The sequence below is a fragment of the Artemia franciscana genome, chromosome 20 (genome assembly GCF_032884065.1).
Source record: "Artemia franciscana chromosome 20, ASM3288406v1, whole genome shotgun sequence".
Lineage (NCBI taxonomy): Eukaryota > Metazoa > Arthropoda > Branchiopoda > Anostraca > Artemiidae > Artemia > Artemia franciscana.
The window spans coordinates 30,400,146-30,421,458 of record NC_088882.1 but is presented as its reverse complement, the minus strand read 5'-3'; the positions used below and the strand labels follow the sequence as shown (position 1 = coordinate 30,421,458).

At 33.1% G+C, this 21,313-nt stretch overlaps 1 protein-coding gene across 3 annotated transcripts in view; it reads left to right on the top strand.

Moving 5' to 3' along the window:
• The window catches only part of LOC136040102 (uncharacterized), a 54,500-nt gene extending 36,012 nt beyond the window's left edge, over nt 1–18,488 (top strand). For 2 of the 3 annotated variants that reach the window (XM_065724199.1, XM_065724200.1), the window contains exons 7-8: nt 854–1,044; nt 18,063–18,488. In XM_065724199.1, the coding sequence (XP_065580271.1) occupies nt 854–1,043 (190 nt within the window). In that variant the 3' untranslated portion in view covers nt 1,044; nt 18,063–18,488. Of the gene's footprint in view, nt 1–853; nt 1,045–8,813; nt 9,444–18,062 lie in introns of all 3 variants that reach the window. The other variant, XR_010620622.1, reaches the window with a different exon arrangement.
• Nucleotides 18,489–21,313: the final 2,825 nt, after the last annotated feature.

Genomic DNA, 21,313 nt, shown 5'->3' with positions numbered 1-21,313 from the left:
CTTTATTACCTGTTATTTATTATATTACGCCACTTTGGAATGGGCTTTCTAATACAGAGAAACTAAAGGTTAGATCAGCTTTTTTCAAGTTCCTGAAGTTTCTCCTCCGACACCCTTTTTACACCAGAAATGTATCCCTCCAGAATAAGTATGAACTATATAATATTTTAATTTTAATATTATTGATATTTTAATTTATTATTGTAATTCAGCTGACAGAGGTCGAAGATCGCGCTCTTTTGACAGCTCTATGTGGACTTTCTGATTATGTATGTACATCAACGGTTATGTTCATCAACATTTTGTCCATCAACAGTGCCGCTTGTTTGTGACTATGTTCAGTGATTATGTTCATCAACAGTGTTGTTTGCTGAATGTTGGATTTTCTGTGTTTTGTATACATTTTAATAATAATGATAATAATAACAATAATTTATTTCTTACCCACTTACAAAAGAGAAAAAGTGGAGTGCAAGGAGAAAAACAAAGAACTACAAATAACACAAAGAACACAAAAAAAAACACAGAAACAAATAACACAAATATAAGAAAAAATATAACAATTTATTAATGTGAAGTCTTCTAGCTTATTTCTTTTTCTTTGGTTATTGCTCCACTCATTTTTTTTGTTTTATGGTGGGCTATGAATTGATTTTATTCGTTTATAATTATACATTGAAGCCTTATGGGTCTTTTCAATAGGGAAACTGTTCACATTTTCTCTAGCGTAAGTTTTCGGATTAAATATTTTACTGGCGGCCTCTCCGACACTGTGTTGAGTAGGTTATCCCTAATGCTAATTTTTGATTACTAAATTATCTTCATGGCTTTTTTACTATAACCTTTTTTTTAGGTATCACGAAGATTTGAAGGAATTGATTGACAAATTAGATGATCATCAAAGAATAAAAGAACTAGAAAAGATTGACTTACGAGAAGAAATGAGAAGGTTGAGAAGAAAAATAAAAGAGGATCTTAATGAAGATTTTAAGCGAAAATCAGAAAAAATTGACAAATCAGATGAAAGAAACTTTATTGCTTAAGGTAAGATTAAGATAAAGATTTTAAAAAAGGCAGTTGCATAGTGTATATATACCATTAGCTCTTCGAGAGGTAGCGGGAGGAATAAAAGTCAAAAGAATGTGAAAACTTTATCCTTTATTGGATATTATTTGGTGTTTATTTCTGTTATAAACCTGAAAATGGCCTATTCCATCCTTAATGAAAGCCATCGGTCTTTCTTTCTTATTTGCTCAGAAAGACGTCTTAAAGCATTAAGTCATTTAATATTCCTTAAGTTTCTTGATTTGTGGATGACTTTAATCTTAAAGTGCCAAAGACAGTGAAAGCGAAATTGGACTGTTTAATTGGTCTAGAAATCGGAAACGTGTACAGCCGTATATATATATATATATATATATATATATATATATATATATATATATATATATGGAATAATTTTAAATGACCACTTATGGCTTAACCGTAAAATGGCTTTAATCATAGAACACGAAGGGCAGGAAGAGTAAAATCGGATTGTTTAAATTTTTAGTGGAGACGTACACAACCATATATATATATATATATATATATATATATATATATATATATATATATATATATATATATATATATACATACATATATATATATATATATATATATATATATATATATATATATATATATATATATATATATATATATATATATATATATATATATATATATATATATATATATATATATATATATATATATATATATATATATATATATATATATGGCCTAATTTGAAACGGCTTAGTGGCTCTAAATGGCCGTTTATGGCCTAACCATCATAAACGGCTTTAATCTTGAAGCACAAAAATTGGATTTTTTTAATTGGTTTAGTGGAAACGTGCACAACCATATATACATTAAAAATTACGGAAAATCGAGAGGTGATTTTTGAAGGGGGAGACCTCCAAGGACGTGATTCAGTTTCAAAGTGAATAAAGTTCTAGTTTCGATAGTTTAATTGAATCAGTTTCAAATTATTTGTCAATCAGTTTCAAATTGTCAGTCAGTCAGTTTCAAATTGATTGAAGCTCCAGTTTCGATAGTTTAAGTGAGTTAGGAGCGAAAATGCTTTTATTTTGATCCTCTTCTACTTTGATCGGTGCCACTGCATCTGACTGTGTAGCTACAATTGCTGTTAGTGGTTGGTAGTAACTACAGTTAGTAGCAATAGTCTGTTTGGCCAAAGGTGAAAATAAACAGAAGCTTAAATATGCATAAACTAACAAAATACTGACAAATTAACTCTTCCTGACTCGCCTGCATGAAAGTAAGAAAGCATTCGTTGATTTTTTAACTTTATTCTTAAGAAAAAGTGTTATTTACAATTTTCTGTGAAGTTTAAAATCTTTATTATAGTCTTCAATGTGTAATTATTAATTGGTGCGAAATAAACTAAAATTGAAATCAAAATTCATGAAGCCTCTTCGAATGATAATATGACAAATCCCCAAAAATGGCGAACAATTTACTAAAAAAGTTAATTTTATTTACCAAAAATTGTATTTAAAAAATAAATTATGTTTATAAATTTTTGGCAGATAATTTTTTGTGATAAAATGGTTGACAACATTACCTTTTGAGGCATTCATTATTGAATAGGTTTTTTTTTTTTACTTTAATGTCTAGGTTCACAAATAGTTGTCTAGTTACTCTGCTAGGGGGGTTCGATTTAGAGTTTCCTGTTTTCAATCGACTAAAGTTTCAGTCAAGAAAGGTGATAAGAGTGGGTGTGGTAATTGTCGAGGTATTAGCCATGTTTTCATACGAAGGACTTAGAGATGTCTTAGAGATACCGTAGATAAAATTTTAAGCAAAGGACAATGGGTTTTAGGAGGATTAGGGAATGTGTTGACTCCGCTACACTCTCTATTGAAAATCTCCTTCACTTAGATTATGATTATGATTTAAGTATTTTAGATAAAATTTTTAGAGGTTTTGCAAGCTCATGGTCCAAGAATAGGTTTGGAAATCAATGTCAAGAAGACGACTTCGTCAAGAATAGTAATAAGTGAATGTGAAGCGATGATGATGGTTAACAAGAAGAATTATCAAGCGGACTGTTTCACGTACTGTTTGTTCATTTACATCAATATTGTATATAATTTAGCCTGTTATCCCTCATATATTTTGTTTTCGAATTACGATTTGGGGTCTCTAAGATGTTGGGGTTTCACTAATCGCAGTCACTGTCCAACCGCGATCACTGTGTTAGCTCTTTTTGTTTTTTTTTGTCTAAAAGAGTTTAAGGGAGGCTCCTGTCCTATTCTTTCGCGCTTAATAGTGTGCATGAATCCCTTTGGATTATTTCTGTGACCCATTTTTCCAAGCTGATCACTTAGATTATACTGATGATTTAAGCACCCTAGATGAAAATTTTATCAATATGAATGAATTTTTAGAGGTTTTGCGAGTTCAGGATTAAAGAACAGGTTTAAATATTTAATACTTAGAAAAAACGGATTAAAGACGGTGGGAGCAGTGAAGATGTTAAAAGTAAATTAGCCAAGGCCCAGTGCGTTTTTAACAGTTGAAAAAGTTTGGAAAAATAGGAAGATAATCATGCAAACCAAGATTAGGATATTGGAAGCTACAGTGATGACAGTGGTGAAGTATAGTTCTTAAGTTCACCTTGGTGAAAGTTCTTAAGTGGTAAGTTCTTAAGTGTGGGCGCTCCGAAACAAAGAAGAGGAGCTGCTAGATATTTTCTCAGAGAAATTGCTTACAGATTGCTTTGCATACCCGAGTGACTGACTGTATCTCAAATAGTAAGCTGTTCGAAAAATGTGGTTCGATCCCGCTTTATAGGACTATAGTGAAAGGATGAAATGGCTAAGACATGTTCTGCGGTTGAAAGATGGCAGATTGCAAAAGATTGTCCTTGTCGGCCAACCGTCTAGGGCCAAACGGAAAGCGGGTCGCCCCCGAATGGGGAAAATAGGTTGTCTTCAAGAAAGATTACGGAAAATAGGAACTTATCGGGAGGGTTTAAAGCGGGAGGTTTCGAATATATTAGGATGGAGGAGTGTGTGTCGCTGTGTTGGCCTCAGGCGGCTTGGTGTTGCATTTAGTTGTTAGTAGTTGTAGTAGTAGTAGAAGCAGGTGCATTGCTTCCTTTGGAATACCTTTACATCTATCTACGTCAAATGTTGAGGCCCACTTGACCCTCTAGTACCCTTTGAAGATTTCAACTCGATCCTCAGACTTGTTTATGGGATAGATTTGTTTCCCCCAAGCAGTCATCGAGATTTGGTAGATATGCTGTCTCGATGATCTCGATGTCTTGATCCCCCTCCTTCCCAGCGTTCTCTGAAAGTCCAACTTGACCCCCCTCACCCCCTATGTTATTCCTATATATTACAGATAATTACGAAAGTCAGACTCCGAATAGACTGGAGTGGAGTAGGGTCCGTGTCTGCTTTGACCTCTCTTGCCTTGGTGCTGCAGTGAGTAGTAGTAAATATACTGGGGAAAACTAACGAACAAATAATAAATTCCTAGAGAGCAAAACCTCACCAATTGGCAAACAATTAACAAATCCAGTACATGTTCTGCGGATAAAGGGTATCATATTGCTAAAGATCTTCCTTTTCGGTAACCAAGCGAAAAGCAGGTCGTCCTTTATCAGGTGGGGGGAGTTCGTAAGGAAGAACTTAAGGGAAATTGGGACCTTTTGGAAAATCGGAAGTCTATTCAAGAAGGAGGCTTTGAATAGACTGTGGCGGAGGAGGAGCGTCCGTATCTGTGTTGACCTCTGGTACCTTGTTGCTACAGTGAGTTGTTAGTTGTAGTAGTAGTAATAAATGTCCTGGAAAAATTGGCGAACGAATAATAGATGCTTAAAGGACAAAACTTGGACATGACATATAAAACAAAACATGTATTATTTAAGCTAGGGTAAATGAGAAAAAAAAGGTAAAAAGGTTGTTCAATAAACTAGTTAAAATTACTTACATACAAATCCACTTTTTTGTTCATAATAGGCAAAAGTATTGGCTTTTAGTTCAGTCTGCACTTGAATTGAAATAATACAAAGAATTGACCAAATTCTTTTGATCTGTTCGTTTGGAACGCAAATAATTAATAATAATAATAATATTTATATTTTTGAACGCATCGAAAATGACGGAAAATAGATAAAAAATAGTAATTCAATTACCCTCTTTAAACGATAACATATATCTAATTTTACGTTAGAGGATAATTGACTCCACTATTACCCAATACAGCTCATTTTCTAATATAATAAAATAGAACTTATTTTATTTTTGTGAGTGAGATAGTTTATTTTTCTTTTTTCTTCATCGTCCAATTGTTAAGTAACGCTATGATTTTTTTTCAGATAGGGGGGGGGGGGTCTTAGTAGTTTAATAAATTTTGGGTCTTGTTTGTAATTTAACAAAAAAAACAGTTTTTTAACAAGGAAGTAAGAAGTAACATAAAAACTTAGAAGGAATGGAAATTATTCCGGACATGAGCAGGGTTACCCATTGCTCAGTCCTTACTGATGCTTAAAAAAATTAAATTTAATTTAAAAAATTAGGGATTTAAAAAGCTTCATATTCCAATTAAACGGCTCTTGTGTTTCGGCAGTTGTTCTTAAAAGATTTTGACCAAAAGTTAAACTTTAGTGTGAAGAACGAGGAATTGAGAGGGGGCGGCCCTCATCGTGTAAAGAATAATTTGTTTGTTTTAATTTTTTTAATGTTGTTTGTTACTTTCATTAGAATTTTTTACTTAATTTCTGATTGATCTTCAAATCATGTCGGGAATCCCCCTCTCCCGTTCGTGGAAAATTTTGCAGAAAATACTCCCACGGAAAGTTCCTTCCGAGTAAAATCTATACCAGATAATTACCTTTGAATCTTTTTGGTCACCTAAAAAGGGCACTAGAACTTTCAGTTTCTATTCGAAGGAGCCCTCTCCCAAACTTATATGACCAATGGTTTGATACGATTGCCTGTTGGAAAAAAACAAATAAGCATATATTCGAGGTCTTTCCTCGAGCAAAAAAAAAATACAAAAACTCAAATTATTGTAGATAGGTGGTTCAAATTTCTACATTAGGGCTCTCTGATACAGTTTGTTTTTGTTTTTGTTTTTTTTTAGAAAATCAGGCAATTTTTTTTGGCTTGTACTTTTAAGTGATAACGCTAAACTTAATGGCTATTATATGTTTGGAATCTGCATAAAAATTAAATTCTATTATTTACTAATGGTTATCAAAATTCTCATGTTTAAAGTTTCGGTTACTGTTAGATCGAGTCGGTCCTCATTTCTAGTTCGTACCACGGACTGTCTGATGAAGTTGGATTGACAGTAAAAATTCTGGATTCGCGTGAATTATACAGGAGATTGGAAAAACAAAATGTTCATTACTATTCTTGTTTTTTACTGTTATTCAGTACTTGTTGTATCTGCGAAAAGTAGTCATCTAGAGTAGGTCAAAAACATTTCCGATATCAACAACTCCATTTCCCAACCATTCCCTGATCAAAAAAAGTAATATAATATATTACGGAATTGTAAGAGCCACTTCTAAATATCTTTAGAAACTAGTAAAAAAGGACATCCACAAAAACAAATTTTGATATTAGAAATTCCATTTCGTAACTATTTCTGTGCTTGAGAAAGATGAAATAATCTATTCTTTCACAAAACAAAGGACTTGTAAAAATCCTTGGAATCAAAGAATAAAAGAAAAAAACGAATTTTGAATTAATTAACGTTGTCATCTTGTGATTGCTATTAATTAAGTTATTGTGATTAATTAAAGTTGATATTAATAAAAGTAGTATATAATATTGTAATATAAATATAATATATTAATTTTAATGCTAGTTAGAATAAGTATTAATATTATATAAAATATTGTAAAATAAAATATTAATAAAAATAGTTGATAAATTAAATCAACTTTGATCATACATTAAAAGTTGTGACTAATCTTAATGTCATCTAAGATCTAAGATAACACGAAAATAGTTTTTATATCTAAAGCTCCATTTTACAAACTATTTCCTCTAGAATTATATTAAATATATCAAAGAAAAATAAGCAGCAACTTATAAATATCCTTAGAAACAAATGAGATATGAGTAAAGAATTTTATATGTAACAAGAGGATCATCTGTTGGTATTCTTAGTTCAAACTGTAAAATTTTGTAAGTAGGATAATTTGTCCCAAAAAGAAGGAGATCGAGACACAAGAAAATGTCAAAATCCTTAAGCCAAAATGTGTCCAAATTTTTTGTCCCAAAAAGAAGGGGATCGAAACACAAGAAAATACCAAAATCCTTAAGCCAAAATGTGTTCAAATTTTTTGTCCCAAAAAGAAGGGGATCGCAACACAAGAAAATACCAAAATCTTTAAGCCAAAATGTGTCCAAATTTTTTGTCCCAAAAAGAAGAGTATCGAAACACAAGAAAATGCCAAAAGTTAAGCCAAAATGTGTCCAAATTTTTTGTCCCAAAAAGAAGGGGATCGCAACACAAGAAAATACCAAAATCTTTAAGCCAAAATGTGTCCAAATTTTTTGTCCCAAAAAGAAGGGGATCGAAACACAAGAAAATGCCAAAATCCTTAAGCCAAAATGTGTCCAAATTTTTTGTCCCAAAAAGAAGGGGATCGAAACACAAGAAAATGCCAAAATTCTTAAGCCAAAATGTGTCCAAATTTTTTGTCCCAAAAAGAAGGGGATCGAAACACAAGAAAATGCCAAAATCCTTAAGCCGAAATGTGTCCAAATTTTTTTAATGAATTTGAAAGGGAAATTTTTTCCCGTATGTGAGCTTCATAAATTTCTGCTATCATACTTGAAAATATTTTAGCAATTAGTTGATAGTCATTACTACACCTCTAATTCTTTATTCGATGCTTATTCAAGACAACGGGAGGCTAGTAGGTAAATTACCTCTATAGTATCTAAAAGACCTCCTGGAAAAGATTAAAAAATGTTTGCAGGAATTACATTTTGAGAAATCCATTCAGCACTTTGAACCAGTTTCGATTTGGCAATTTGGCACTTCCGTATTTAAAGGGTTTTCGAGTTATAATAAGGTTTTATGTGACAAAATGTATTTCAACAACACACGCTTATTTCTCATTTTATGAATGGTTCATTTCACTCTATTTATTCTAGGTACCATTATCTTAATTTCAGTTGCTTTTAGTCGCAATCGGTAATTTGCAAGACTATCGACAGTAATTAAGAAGCTGAAGTTTTAGAAAAAGTCCTAATTTTAGGAGCAATTTATTTAAATTTATATTTCATTATTTATTACATAGCATTGTTCTTAATTTATTTAATTAATTTTAGATTTCTAAAACATATTTTCCAGTTAAAATTAAGTTTCTATATACAATAATTTTTTTGTAGTGATTTTTTTGTATCTTTTCTGAATTTTATTAACGATTCATTTAAATTTATGTCCCAATTATTGTAGCATTACACTGTCCTTGTTTAAGGAGTTGCCGAATTTCAAAATTGGTCTCTGAGTCAAAATTGAGATTCTCAAGGCTATATATAATAATTAACAAGATTTTGTTTTAATCTTTTCCTGGTTGTGTAGATGATGCATTGGATTTCAGTGCACGTCGCATTGCACTGTCCTTATTTAAGGGACTTTGGAATTCTAAAAAGAGGCATTTGATCCAAAATTGAGTCTGTCAATACAACAATCAATAGTAATTTTTTTGTCTTTTCCCAGTTGCATGAATGTTTCATTTGCATTAATTCCCTGTTTTATTGTAGGTAGCATTGCACAGTCCTTGTTTAGAGGGCTTCGAATTAAAAAGGAAAATTAGTCAACGTTGAGTTTAACACGACTACATACACTGATCAATAAGCTTAGTTAAAAAAGTCTATTTCGAATTTTATGAATGTCTTATTTGAAGGTATGCTTATTTTATTGTAGGTAGCAATGTATTTCCCTCGTTTAGTGGGCTTTCGAATTGTAAAAGTTGTTTTCAAAATCAGGCTTTGCAATATAAGATGTATTTTAACAAAACAAGTCCCTCCCTCATTTATTCGTTTAAAATCATTATTCGAAGTGCGCAGTAATAAATATAATTCAGTTTGACAAATCTAAGGCTTCCTTCAGTTATCCATAGAAATTTGTTAGAACCTAAGAAAATGTGTTATAACTATCAAAACATGAAACCGTACGAAAAGGCTTTCATAATAAGCGGGGTGTTAACAGTGAGTGGCATTCTTTTTGGTACCATGGCTTCGACTTATGTTCCAGTGCCATCTTCAATCAAATTGAATATCTATATGAGTATGACGTTTTTGTCATTTGCCGGTTTCTTTGTGATATTTGGACTGGGGCTTGTTTGGATGCTTCAAGTACCAGGGGAGGATTATCGGCAATCTAGTCAATCTGTAAGTAAGAACTAAGGAGGTAATTATATCAATAAGGTAATGAACAACTAAGTAAGCAATTAATGAGGTAATTAACAATTAACGGTGTCATTTTGGTAATCAAATAAACATGATTTCAATTTTCTAATGAAACTAAATTCTCATCTTTTTGTTCTATTGGGTCGTCGGCTGTAAATTAAAAAAAGGTCATAAAGTTTATTCCATTTATTAAACAACTTGAATTATTAATTTTAAAGAATTTTTTTATGCGGTAAAGAAATGATTTTATAGAAATACAGGAACTAGCCATCAGAGCCACAAATGCGGCAACGAAGGCTAAACCCATAGTGTCTATATGTAGCTTTAAGCAACACTGTGAATTTCATTGAATAACAAGGCCGTATCCAGGACCAGGTGGTTGGACCCCCTCCCCTCTCTGAAAACGTTTTTCTGACTTGTAAAAACTTATCAAATTTATTTGTGTACCCCACCCCGGACAAAAGTACTGGATACGAACCTCTTGAGTAGCGAAAAATAATTGCTTGAAAAACATCTCTACTGACGTGGGAGTTCATCCCAAGAGTAAGAGCTTGGAACTTCCTACTCTGCAGCTCGAAGTATGGAGCCGGAGCCTCCAACCCTGGAGCAACGGTCACACCTAGCGATCTTTTCGTAGCTTCTTATTGTAAACTTTACCGTTCCCTATACAGTAAAAATCTTGAAATAATAATTAAACAGAGGATATTTTATGCGGTGAAAAAATATTTTGCATTTAATTACTGTTTTTGATTATTCTTTAATATTCCTTTTTTTAATTACTTACCGCCAGAAATTAAACTTATTAAGGTTATATACCCTTTTGAGCGAACTATTTTGGTTCTTTCTTCTTTGACAGAGTTCGATTCCCTACAAACATTTTCGCGGTGTTTTTTATAATAATGTTTCTGTATTCAATTAGTTTAATTATTATTTCTGAATGTTCTTTATTTAATATTCCTCTTTTTAATTACTTACCCCTAGAAGTTAAGCTTATTATATTACATTTTGAACGAACTATTTTGGTCCTTTTTTTGACAAAGTTAGATTTCTTACGACCATATCTGTGATGTTTTTTTTATAATAATGAATAATGAAGAATCAGCAGTTCCAAACTATAATTTACCGTTATTTGGTATTTACCATTATAATTTATTACCATTATAAATATGATTATATTTACCCTTATAATTTACCATTATTAGTGTATTTAGGGGAAGGGGATGATGAGTCTAAATCCTTGGTTGAAAAAGGCTTTTCTTTCATTGAATAAATGTATTGTACATGAATTTTTTTGTATTTCATTCGTAATTTAATTTTTTTTCTAAATTTATCCAGTCTCAAGTTGCCGTCAAAGTTTCAGGACAATTTTATTTTTTTGCTTCGTCAATTTTCATTTTAAGCCAATTATTTGGTTATCATCCCGAGTTTTTCAATGTTTTCATTCTTGTAGAACTCCCTATGATCCTAGGAATAATACCAACTGTTAGATAGCTGAGAGGATAGGCTGGGTGTAAAAGGTTGGAGCTGTTTCAGTACTATAAGATGGTTTGGGGTCTCTTTTCTGTCGTAAGCTCCTATCTATGCCTCTATCCCTGGTAGAGAAATCCTCCTTCCTTGGCCTCATAGTGGCATCAGGATGAACCTTTCACGAGTTTTTCTAACCAAAACCGTGAGTGCTAACAGTGCTGAAGGGTGACTTTGAGAAGTGGTGTCCCTTCAAGAAACCCTAGTCAAGTAAACGACATGTACTGAATTCTGACTAATCATCATCATTATCATCATTTTATTTATAATTCATCACAAAAAAAAACGGACAGAAAGCCCAGAAAAAGACAGAGTAAAAATCAAGAACAACAAAGAAGAAACAACAGAAATAAAAACACACTTCGACAACTACTAATAATGGATAATTTGTTCTGTATTTGGTCTGTTTTGGTGTGCTAGGCCTTCCTATTGGTTAGTCCAGCTCATTACATACCTTGCCAGTCCAGTTCATTTGATACCTTAGCCTTCCTATCGGTTGCTCCAGCTTAGTACATACCTTGTCAGTCCAGTTCATTTCATACCTTGACCTGCCTATCGGTTAAGAACCAAAAAATAACCCGCCAATTGCTTAGATAACTTCGAAGATCACACTGCCTTTCCATGACGAAAGTCAAATTTTATATCTGTTCACTGTCAATAAAAAGGTTTCATCCCCATTTTGAACTGTTTTACTTTCGCCAATTGCTTATTGCGCATCTACAGAACCGAATTGGTTTTGCATATAGTAAAATTGTTTCAAGTAAGTTTAAGTTCAACACACAAGTTTTAGCTCATCTTTATAGTGCATTTGTCCTCCCCCATTTTTTTGTATTTGAGTCCTTTTTGGAGAATTTTTTCTGAGGGCAATAAAAGTAAACTTCGATCTGTTTTCTTTAAGTACGCTAAATTTCTGCTTCGCCTCCTACTTTTGTCCCGAAATATTTTTCTTACTAGGAAATATAATATAACAGACCTAACTTCAGCCATCCTTAATCAGATTTCAAAATTCAATAATAATATGAAAAGCCATCCGTGGTTTAAAGTCCTTCCCCAGTAGAACTCGGTGTGTTTGTATTTTCGCCGTGGTTTAACCAGTCTTTTCGTGCTAGTGAATATTAATTACGGATACATTGTGTCTAGGCCTGATCTTCTTTTTCTTGTATTTTTATGTACTCCCTCTCTTTTGTTTGTTTTGACAGGTACTAAAATAACATTATAATTCTTATGTTGAGTCGGAAGTAATAGGCTCGAGATTGTCTGTGCAGGATTTTGACTCTTGATGAAAGAAGAGCATCGGCAAGTGTGGAAAACCATGTTGGGACAAAGATCGGTCCGGGATTGCAAAAATCCTCGATTCAACTGGAGGTCCCAGGGACTTCTTACTATCCGGCTCTAAGCTGACTTACGCACGTAATGTAAACTTGAGAAGATGTGTTAGTCCCCGCCCTGCACTAATTCTGGGACCGTTGTTTTCCTGGGGCCATAATAATTTCAATGATTTAAAGAATGTGAAAATTGCAACTTGGAACGTTACAGCGTTAAAAAAAAAAATTATCGTGTCGACGTGATGAATTTTACTTATAGCTACAGGAACCAACAGAGATGGCCCCAAGTAGAAATATCGCATTTTTTTAGGGGGTTTTAATGCCCATATAGAAATAGAAATAGATGTTATCCTACCCTTGGTAAATTAGATGTAGGAAAAGTTTGGTTTTAAAATGGTCTATAAGTTAACTTGGTATTCATGATAAGACAGATAGCCTTATTGATTATGTTGTCGTAAACCAGAGACTAGCAGGATAATTACAACAGTACAAGATACTAGGGGTATATAGGAGTGCTGTTATTGATGTTAAAAGTATAGAACACCATCTAGTAGTGTTTAGGGTTAACCTAAAGCTGAAATTTAGGAAGGGTAAACTACCTTCCGGGAAATTATGATCTTGAGAGACCTCAGGATTAGAATTTGAGAGAAATTTTCCCGTAAAAGTTGAATTCTAAACTGGGGGATCTAAGTTTGACGCTCCGTAAAATGGATTAAACCATTTTAAGAAAATAGTTTGTGAATTTGCTGATGGAGTCTTAGGAAAGAAAGTTAGAAGCGCAGCTAGGAATACTAGTGAAAATGCATGATACGAGCCCGTAGGGGTTAGTGTAAGAATTATTTAAGTGATAGATCATATGAAAATAAGAGGAATGTAAAGAAGACTGGGAGAACATTAGAATATGAATCAATTAGGCGTGAAGTTGAGCTTATTGGCAAATATACTGAAGTTATGGACGATGCAGTCAAACGGCATAATAGTAAAATATCGTGAAGACATGTTTATGAATTGAGAGAGAATATTCAATCTGGACTCGTCCCATTTGACCCTAGGAGTGGGGCACCAATTAGTGATCAGGAAAGAGTTAAAAAGAGTTGGGCAGAAAATTTAAATAATATGTAAACCATGACAGAGTTAAAGATATACCAAGATTGAAAAATTTTGTGACCCTTAGCATATGAAGGGAAATTTATTTTGTGAGGAAGATTTAGTGACAGTTATAAAAGGATTAAAATATAGTAAGGCCTCGGATGTTGATAGTTGGTAAATGAGATTTTTTTTTTATATATGGTCGTTATGAAGTTAGAGATAAATTACTGAAGATTATGATTATGGTTTTAAAAAAGGGGAAGTGCCTAGCGATTTTGGAGAAACTGTAATTAAATCCCTGTATAAGAAAGGTGATAAGAGTGAGTAACTTTCATATTTAAAGAGGCGTTAGCATTGTTTCTGTAAGAAGCAAATTCCTTAGTATGAGGACACTTTTTAATTGTAGAGATGCTGTAGATAAAGCTCTAAGAGAAGAACATTGTGGTTTTAGGAAGGGGAGAGGATGAATCGACAAAATTTCACTCTTACATTAGTAATTGAGAACTACCCGAGTAATCGAACCCCTTTAGTTCTTAGTTTTATATATTATGAGCAAGCGTTTAATTCAGCTGATAAAAGAGTTTTAGCAAAGTTTCTATCCTTTTATAGTAAACCAGATAATAATAATGCTGCAGATAAGGTAGGAAATGGTATTAGTAGCTGGTTTTGTATTAAATCTGGAGTTCAGCAGGGTTACGTCCTATCCCCATTTGTATGGATCATTTTGATAGAGTTTGTCTTAAGGAGCACAGCAATGGCAATGGGAGAACACGAAATCAATTCTTATATTCAAACTCTCCTAAAGTAAGATTGGACTGAAGATATAAGAATCCTAAATGAAAATGTTAGCAAAATGAATGAAGTTTTATAGGTTTTGAGAGTTCAGGGTGTGTAGGTTTCAAAATTAATGTTATAAAGATTAAGTTGCTTGCGTTCTATCCCCATTTATATAGGGATAGGACGTAGAGACTACTAGGACTAAGTGAATATGAAAAGGTGATGTTGGGTAACGAGAAGATTGGTCAAGTGGAAAGTTTCAACTACCTTTGTAGTATTATTAGTAAAGATGGTGGGTGCAGTGAAGGCGTTAAAAGTAGAAAAGTCAAGTTCAGGGTATTTTTTTTAAAGTTGAAAAAAGATAGGAAGAATAGGAAGATAAGTTTGCAAACCAAGATTAAAATGGTGGTACTACAGTGATGACAGCGGTCAAGTAAGGTTCTGAAACGTGGGCTCTTTGAAAGACGGAGGAGGATTTGCTTGATGTTTTTGGATTGTTTTGGGCTCCCGGCTGACTGACCGCATCTCAAACAATAAACTAAACGAAAAATGTGGTTCAATCTTGCTTTCTACAGCTATAATCAGAAAAAGTTTGGGATAGCTAGGATATGATATGCAGATGAAGGATGATAGATTTCCAAAGATAGTCCTTGTCGGCCAACCGTCTAAGGCCAAACGAAAAGCAGGTTGTCGAAAAGCAGGTGTAAGATTTAAGGGAAACGGGAACTTCTTGGGAGGGTGTAAAGAAGGAGGCTTTAAATGAATTGGGATGGAGGTGGAACGTACGTAGCTATGTTGGCCTTAGGTGGCTTGGTGTTGCAGTGAGTTGCTTGTAGTGTTAGTAGCAGTAGCATTTAGATAAGATCAATAGCATCTTTTTTTTATTCTGTCACAATGTGCAATAAACTTACCAATGGCTACTAAGAATCATAATAACGCGAAACAACTGCTAAAAATGACATCATAATATGTAGCATTATAATATTGATATTAATATGTAGCATTATAATATGTACCATTAATATGTAGCAGGTTAACATCCATTAACCTTTGAATAGAATGGCTTGATAACACACAAAAATTGGGAATCGCTGCTAATGATCAAAATAACTTGAAACGGCCACTAAAAATGGCTTCGAAACGCACAGTGATATTTTATCGTACAAATAACGATCTTCGTGCAATAAAAAAAACTTAAAGTGGCTTCATAACTTGGAACAAAATTGGGAATGGCTTCCTGCAATAAAACCTTTGAGTGGTTACAAAACATGGACCAAATTCGGGTATGGCTATTGATTAGTATAAGCTGCAGCGGCTACTAAGAATGGCTTCATAACTTACAATTAATTTCGGAATGGCTTCTAAAGATTCTAATGACGTTTAATGGCTCCTAAGAATAGATTAAAAAAGTTTTGTAATGTGCCATGGAATTTAGAAGGGCTGCTAAGAATGGATTCATAACATGCACTAACATTTTTGAACGCACAGTAACGGGTTTCAGAGTTTCTTCAACAAAAAATTCACAGCAAAACACTTCAACATGAGTGACACCCAATTCAAAATTAAATTAAATTGTCATTCAATCGATGGCATATTCTACTGGTTAGCTTGTCTTCTTCCTTTCTTCCCTCTGATCGACAATACAATTTGCTGGTATGGGGGTTTTACAGAAATTTTTCACGAAGGGGAAGATTAGATGGAAGGTTGTCGAGGAGGGCTGAAAGGGTTCCCAAAGAAGCATTTTTTTAATGCTATTAGTGACATTTTTTTCTTTTTTATATATTTTGGTTAACAAGGGAAAAGGTTAGAATTGTGGTCAGCCAAACTTATGATCTTTGTCTCTTGTAGGCATTCATGTATACTGTATTTGTTTTCAGTCGTATTTCCCTGTCATGGCACAGGTTATGTTGCCTTTTAGGGAATTTTGAAAATGTTTTCACTCATCATTTAACAATAATAAATGTTAAACTACACTTAAGCAATCCTGCTAACTCTGTATCTTAAATCATTTAAATTGAAGGGAATGGTGGTGTAGACACTCGCCTCTTTTCTGACAAGCTGAAGAGGCTAACTGTGATTTGCTTGATACCTGCGATAAAGCAAAGCACCTCTAATCCTTTTGATAATAATGCTTTTCATTGCTGTTGTCAGGTTGATCCTTCAGTAATTTTTCGATTAATCCAGCTTTATTTCACGCTATATATGTTATGTTATAGTTTTCGGAATGATCCACAAGGTGTTCATTTGTCTCCTTACTGGTACCCGCTTCGTTTTTTATTACTCTGAGCTTCATTTCCCAGAAACACTTAAAAAAATGTATTTCTGAAATTATTTTTTTTTATTATTATTTATTCTATTCATTTTTATATTTAGTTTTAATAATGTTATTTTTTTAACCTTAGCTCCCTTAATGTTTCTTTAAAATTTTTCACCGGTTACTGTAGTGGGGCCAAATCTGCGTTCAGCACTTTTTACCTTTTAGCATATGCGTATAACCGTAATGTAACTGAAAAATGGAATGGAAAACCATGTCGAAAATCGCAAAGTTGTTCTACCTGAGGGGCTGCCGTACTAAATTTGTAATCCTATGACCTTCGGAATGAGGGCTCGATCCTTGTTATCGCTGATTATTCAGTTTGGAACGAAGGTCAATGGTACGACTCTGTAAGTTTAGTCTACCAACTTTAAATATGTACCTCGAGAGATACAGGGATTGTAAACAGGATGGGCGTGTGAAAGGATAAATGGGTAAAAGGAAAGGAAAGGCTTAAAGGCAAAGGATGAAACATAATTATTTTGAAAAGGATAGATGGTAAATATTATTAGAATTTATTTTAATAAGATAGACAATGCATTATTATAATAATGGGCGGGGAACTTCGGGGCCCACCCTCTTCCTCAAATCCTAAACTAAAACCAGACACTTTCTTAAAACTAAAGATCATAAAACAGTAGTTATATAGGATACCACTCTTTGTTTTGTTGAAGAATGTTTCACAAAATATTTGGAATATTGTTTAGCCAGATAGGTTTAATAGATTACTGCAATATAGTGACAAAATGCCTTTCTTTTTTTCATTTGCCTTTCATCAAAATTTTTAGTTCCTTCCTGGTGAAATGTTTACCTTCCCCCCCCCCTAACCTCCTGGATATAATCTAAGGTCATAAGCAAAAGCTTGTTGTCTTCATTTGGCATTATGAAGAGCTGTTAATGAGAAACATACTAACTACTATGTTTCTTTTCGAGTATCTTTCTAATTACGAAAGCAACTTTGTGGAATTTTCTATGGAAAAGAATTAGGGTCGGTGCAAAGTCCCAAAAAAGGGCTTTACCTGGTTCCATTAGGGGAGGAAGTGAAATTGTCACACCAGGAAATACTGGATTTATAAAGAGTGCGGAATGGAGGAAATAACACTCTGTTCCTATACTAACTGATCCTCATTACACTTCTTGTATGAGGGACCGAGGAACGGAGATTACCAGCGCCGATGGGCATTATAAAGTCCAGTTCCGTATCCTTTGCCTGTAAACCTTTATTATTTCGAAAATTAAGATAAGGTCATCATTTTCGCTGTTTTACAGGGATTTTCAAAATTTTACTGAAAATACAGAAAGGGTAATTTTCGAAATATAGGAGAGTTTTTCGATTTTTCAATTAAATTACACAAAAAAATTTCAAAGTATAGGTTCTTCAACAAATCCTTTTTAAACAGGATACCCCCATCCCTCCCTCCTGTGAAAGTAAATATATGAACGTAATTTTGTAAATTAGATTTGGATAAAACGGTCTAATCTCTTATGTTGGCAGCTGTGTAATGGCGTTATTTTACATATTCGTGAAATCGGATAGAAATAAGGCAATAATTTGACCTACTTTTATTTTAGTCAGTGGAAAGCACACCGACGAGGCTGGTGCAAGAAAGGAAACCTCCTACTTATGACGAGATTATTGGAACAGAGGAACCCCCTCCAACGTATGATTCACTTGGAGTCCAGCCTCTCTTACCAACTGAAATTAGTAATTCAAGTATTAATTATGCAGTGGTTGATATTGACGATACGCCTGATTATTCGGGAACTAGAAATGAATGTCATTAATTTTTTGTGTTATTTATTTATTTTCAAGTCTCAATTTGTGATTTTTACTTTTCATTCTGCATGGTGAATAACGTGAATTTAGTAATTAGCTTTAGCAAAACTTTAGTGAAAAAAAAAGAAATTGTTGGTGCATTTCGGAAGTGAAATTTATATCTTATTTTTAAATATGCGTGAAATTCTAATGCTTCAATATTAAAATTGTATACGTATGAAATGAAATATGAGTTTTCCAGGCTGGTCGTGAATGTGACGAAATTCCATGTTTTCCACTTCATCACAAGTAAAATAAAATCCAAATCCAAGAGTATAGATAACCTGCAAGAATGCATACTGGTACCTTTGCCCCTTTCCAAAACAAGCATCCTACCAATTCCGTCTAGTATTTGGCGTTTCTTAACATTTTTCATTGTAATAGTAAAGCAAAGTTAGTGAAGTAATAAGTATCTGATCTCATTTTCTCAAACAAAAACATAATTGTGAGGCATTGAAAAAAAAATGGCAAGACGCCAAACGTTAGAGGGTATTAGTGAATTCTTTCGATGCTAGTGCCAGTTTCCATTATAACCCTTATGAGTTATCCGCATTCTTTGATCCATATTGTCAGTTTCCCGACAAAAAGTCGCATCGGACACCTTCCCATATTTGAGATAATTAAATAAAGTTGTTAGCTAGGCTGTGCTTAAAATGAAGGTTAGCAGAGCAATTTGTAATTAATTAGAGTTTGATCCTTTTTTTCTCTACATTACCCTGCGGATCCTCTCTTTGAGAATAGCTTAGTATACAGTTTTTGGTAATTATGTCCAGTGGCGGTTCGAATCCCGAGCAAGGGGTGCAGCTGCCCCCTCCCTAATTTTTATAATATCTGACATTTAATTCCTTTATTTTATATTTTTACTCTCCTATTAAGGTCCCTTGCACCCCTCCAGATCCTAAGGCCTAAAACTTCTACTAATTACGCCAGAAGGGGAAGTGTCAGTTACGACCTCTAGGCGTGTCAGCAACAAAATTTATCTGAAACAATGTCATTGAAACATAATCAATTATCCTATGAAATAAATCAATTCTACACCAAGTTTACAAAATTTATAGGACCCGACCTACATCAGGTTTTGTACGTTTTAAGGTGACTAGTTATGCTTGTTTTTCAGTGAACACACAAACAAAAAATTTGATTTAAACATATAGTAGGCATGGTTCCAAAATTACTCACATTCAAACATTCTCTATCAGGGAATGGACACGAAGAGTGGACACAGGAGAGAAACAATTTGAATGGGACCTGAGCTGTATGAGGTTTTGTAAATACAAAGTAAATAAATTACAGGCTTTGACTGGCATGAAACGCTGAAATCCCCCTTACCATTCATTAATAGAGATTATTACAATCCAGATTTGTTACTTCTAGATTATTTACGACTGAAATGAAATTCGGACGTTCCTGGTTGTTCATGAATGAAATGAATAAAAAAATTTCAGCCAAATTGTAAATTAGAAGGATCATTGTGTAGAAGAAGGATCATTTTTAGAAGAAGCATTTCAAATTTCCCTGTTGAAATTTCCTTTTCAAAGCACCCGATTTTAACAGCCATCTTATTCCTTTGGATTTTTATTTTTCTTTCTTTTTTAATACCACCTATTCAGGGTCGTTTCCAGAATTTTTTCGATGGGGGGAGGGGGGGTACAAAAAAACTTTAAAAGACATAAAAAAATTATATCCATTTTTGTTACGTCTTTATGAGTCAGGCAAACATTTAGGGGGGGTTTCAACCTCCTCCTCCCCCGAATGCCTCCCTCCGTCATGGGGCATCCCTTCCAACTGTAAAAATTTAACAAGATGCATTTCAATTACTCCAAAACTATATCTACCATAAATCTCTTCCTCCAAAAAAACTCCCAAATGAAAAACCTCTTTATTTCATTTTATACAAAAAAATACACTTAATAATAAGACATGGTTTTGAAATTTCCAATTTAAAACAAAAATTAATTAAACAATAATGCAACTATTTTTACACAAACCTATCTGCTCAAATTATCCCTTTGAAGTTGTCCTATCCCACCAGGCTCAGATAAATAAATATTAAAATAAAATCATTATGAAATACAATTATGTAATAATTTTATTTACATTGATAATTAAAAATAAATATTTTGACTTCATCTATTAGTGTTAGGCCTAAACAGCTTCCTTTAAATTTTAAAGTTAAATTGCACGAAAGTAATCTATAATTTAGCTTGCATAGAAAAAAGGTTAACATTGTAGTCAATTCTGCACTTACAGTAATACAAATGGCTATAATCACGTGGTATCCATTGTCTTGTAAGCGAAAATTATAACAAATGATCTGGCCAATTTAAAAGTATAATTAACGAAAATAATTTTTTAGACCACACTACCTTTCCTTATATACTTAAAAAAATGAAGTATAGAAAAATGATATAATATTTCAAATAGAACACTGGAAAAAAAAAATCTGTAAATAATTATAAGGGCCAGAACATTTTAGGTGGATTAGCAAATGAAAGATTCATGCAATTTATTATACGCAATTGCATTTTTTGAGCTGTTTTCAATTATTTTTTTTTTTAGTCTAGGGTGTATGGAAGAAATTTTTAATTTTTTAATAACAAACAAGGAACCGTTTCCCTGCTTTCACTTTATTGTGATAAACCAGAGACAGAAAATGGATTTTTCCTGATTTTATTTTTATATGTCGTTGTTTTAGGCGGTTCGTCATATTCATCATTATCAAACTCAACATTATTAAGCTGAGTTTTTGTTTTTTCGTATTTATTTTGTCCTCTTCTTGGAATGTTCTGTTAAATTTGATCCAATTATTTTCGATGATAAAGGGATCGGGACGTGAAGCAGAAACATTTTATTATTTTTATTATAATTGCTATATATATATATATATATGTATATATACATATATATATATATGTATGCATATAAACCTATACCCATCTAGAAAAATCCTTGGGCGCTCTTTCCGCTAGAAAGTTTTGACTGCTTTTATTCAAAAGAAACCATTTAT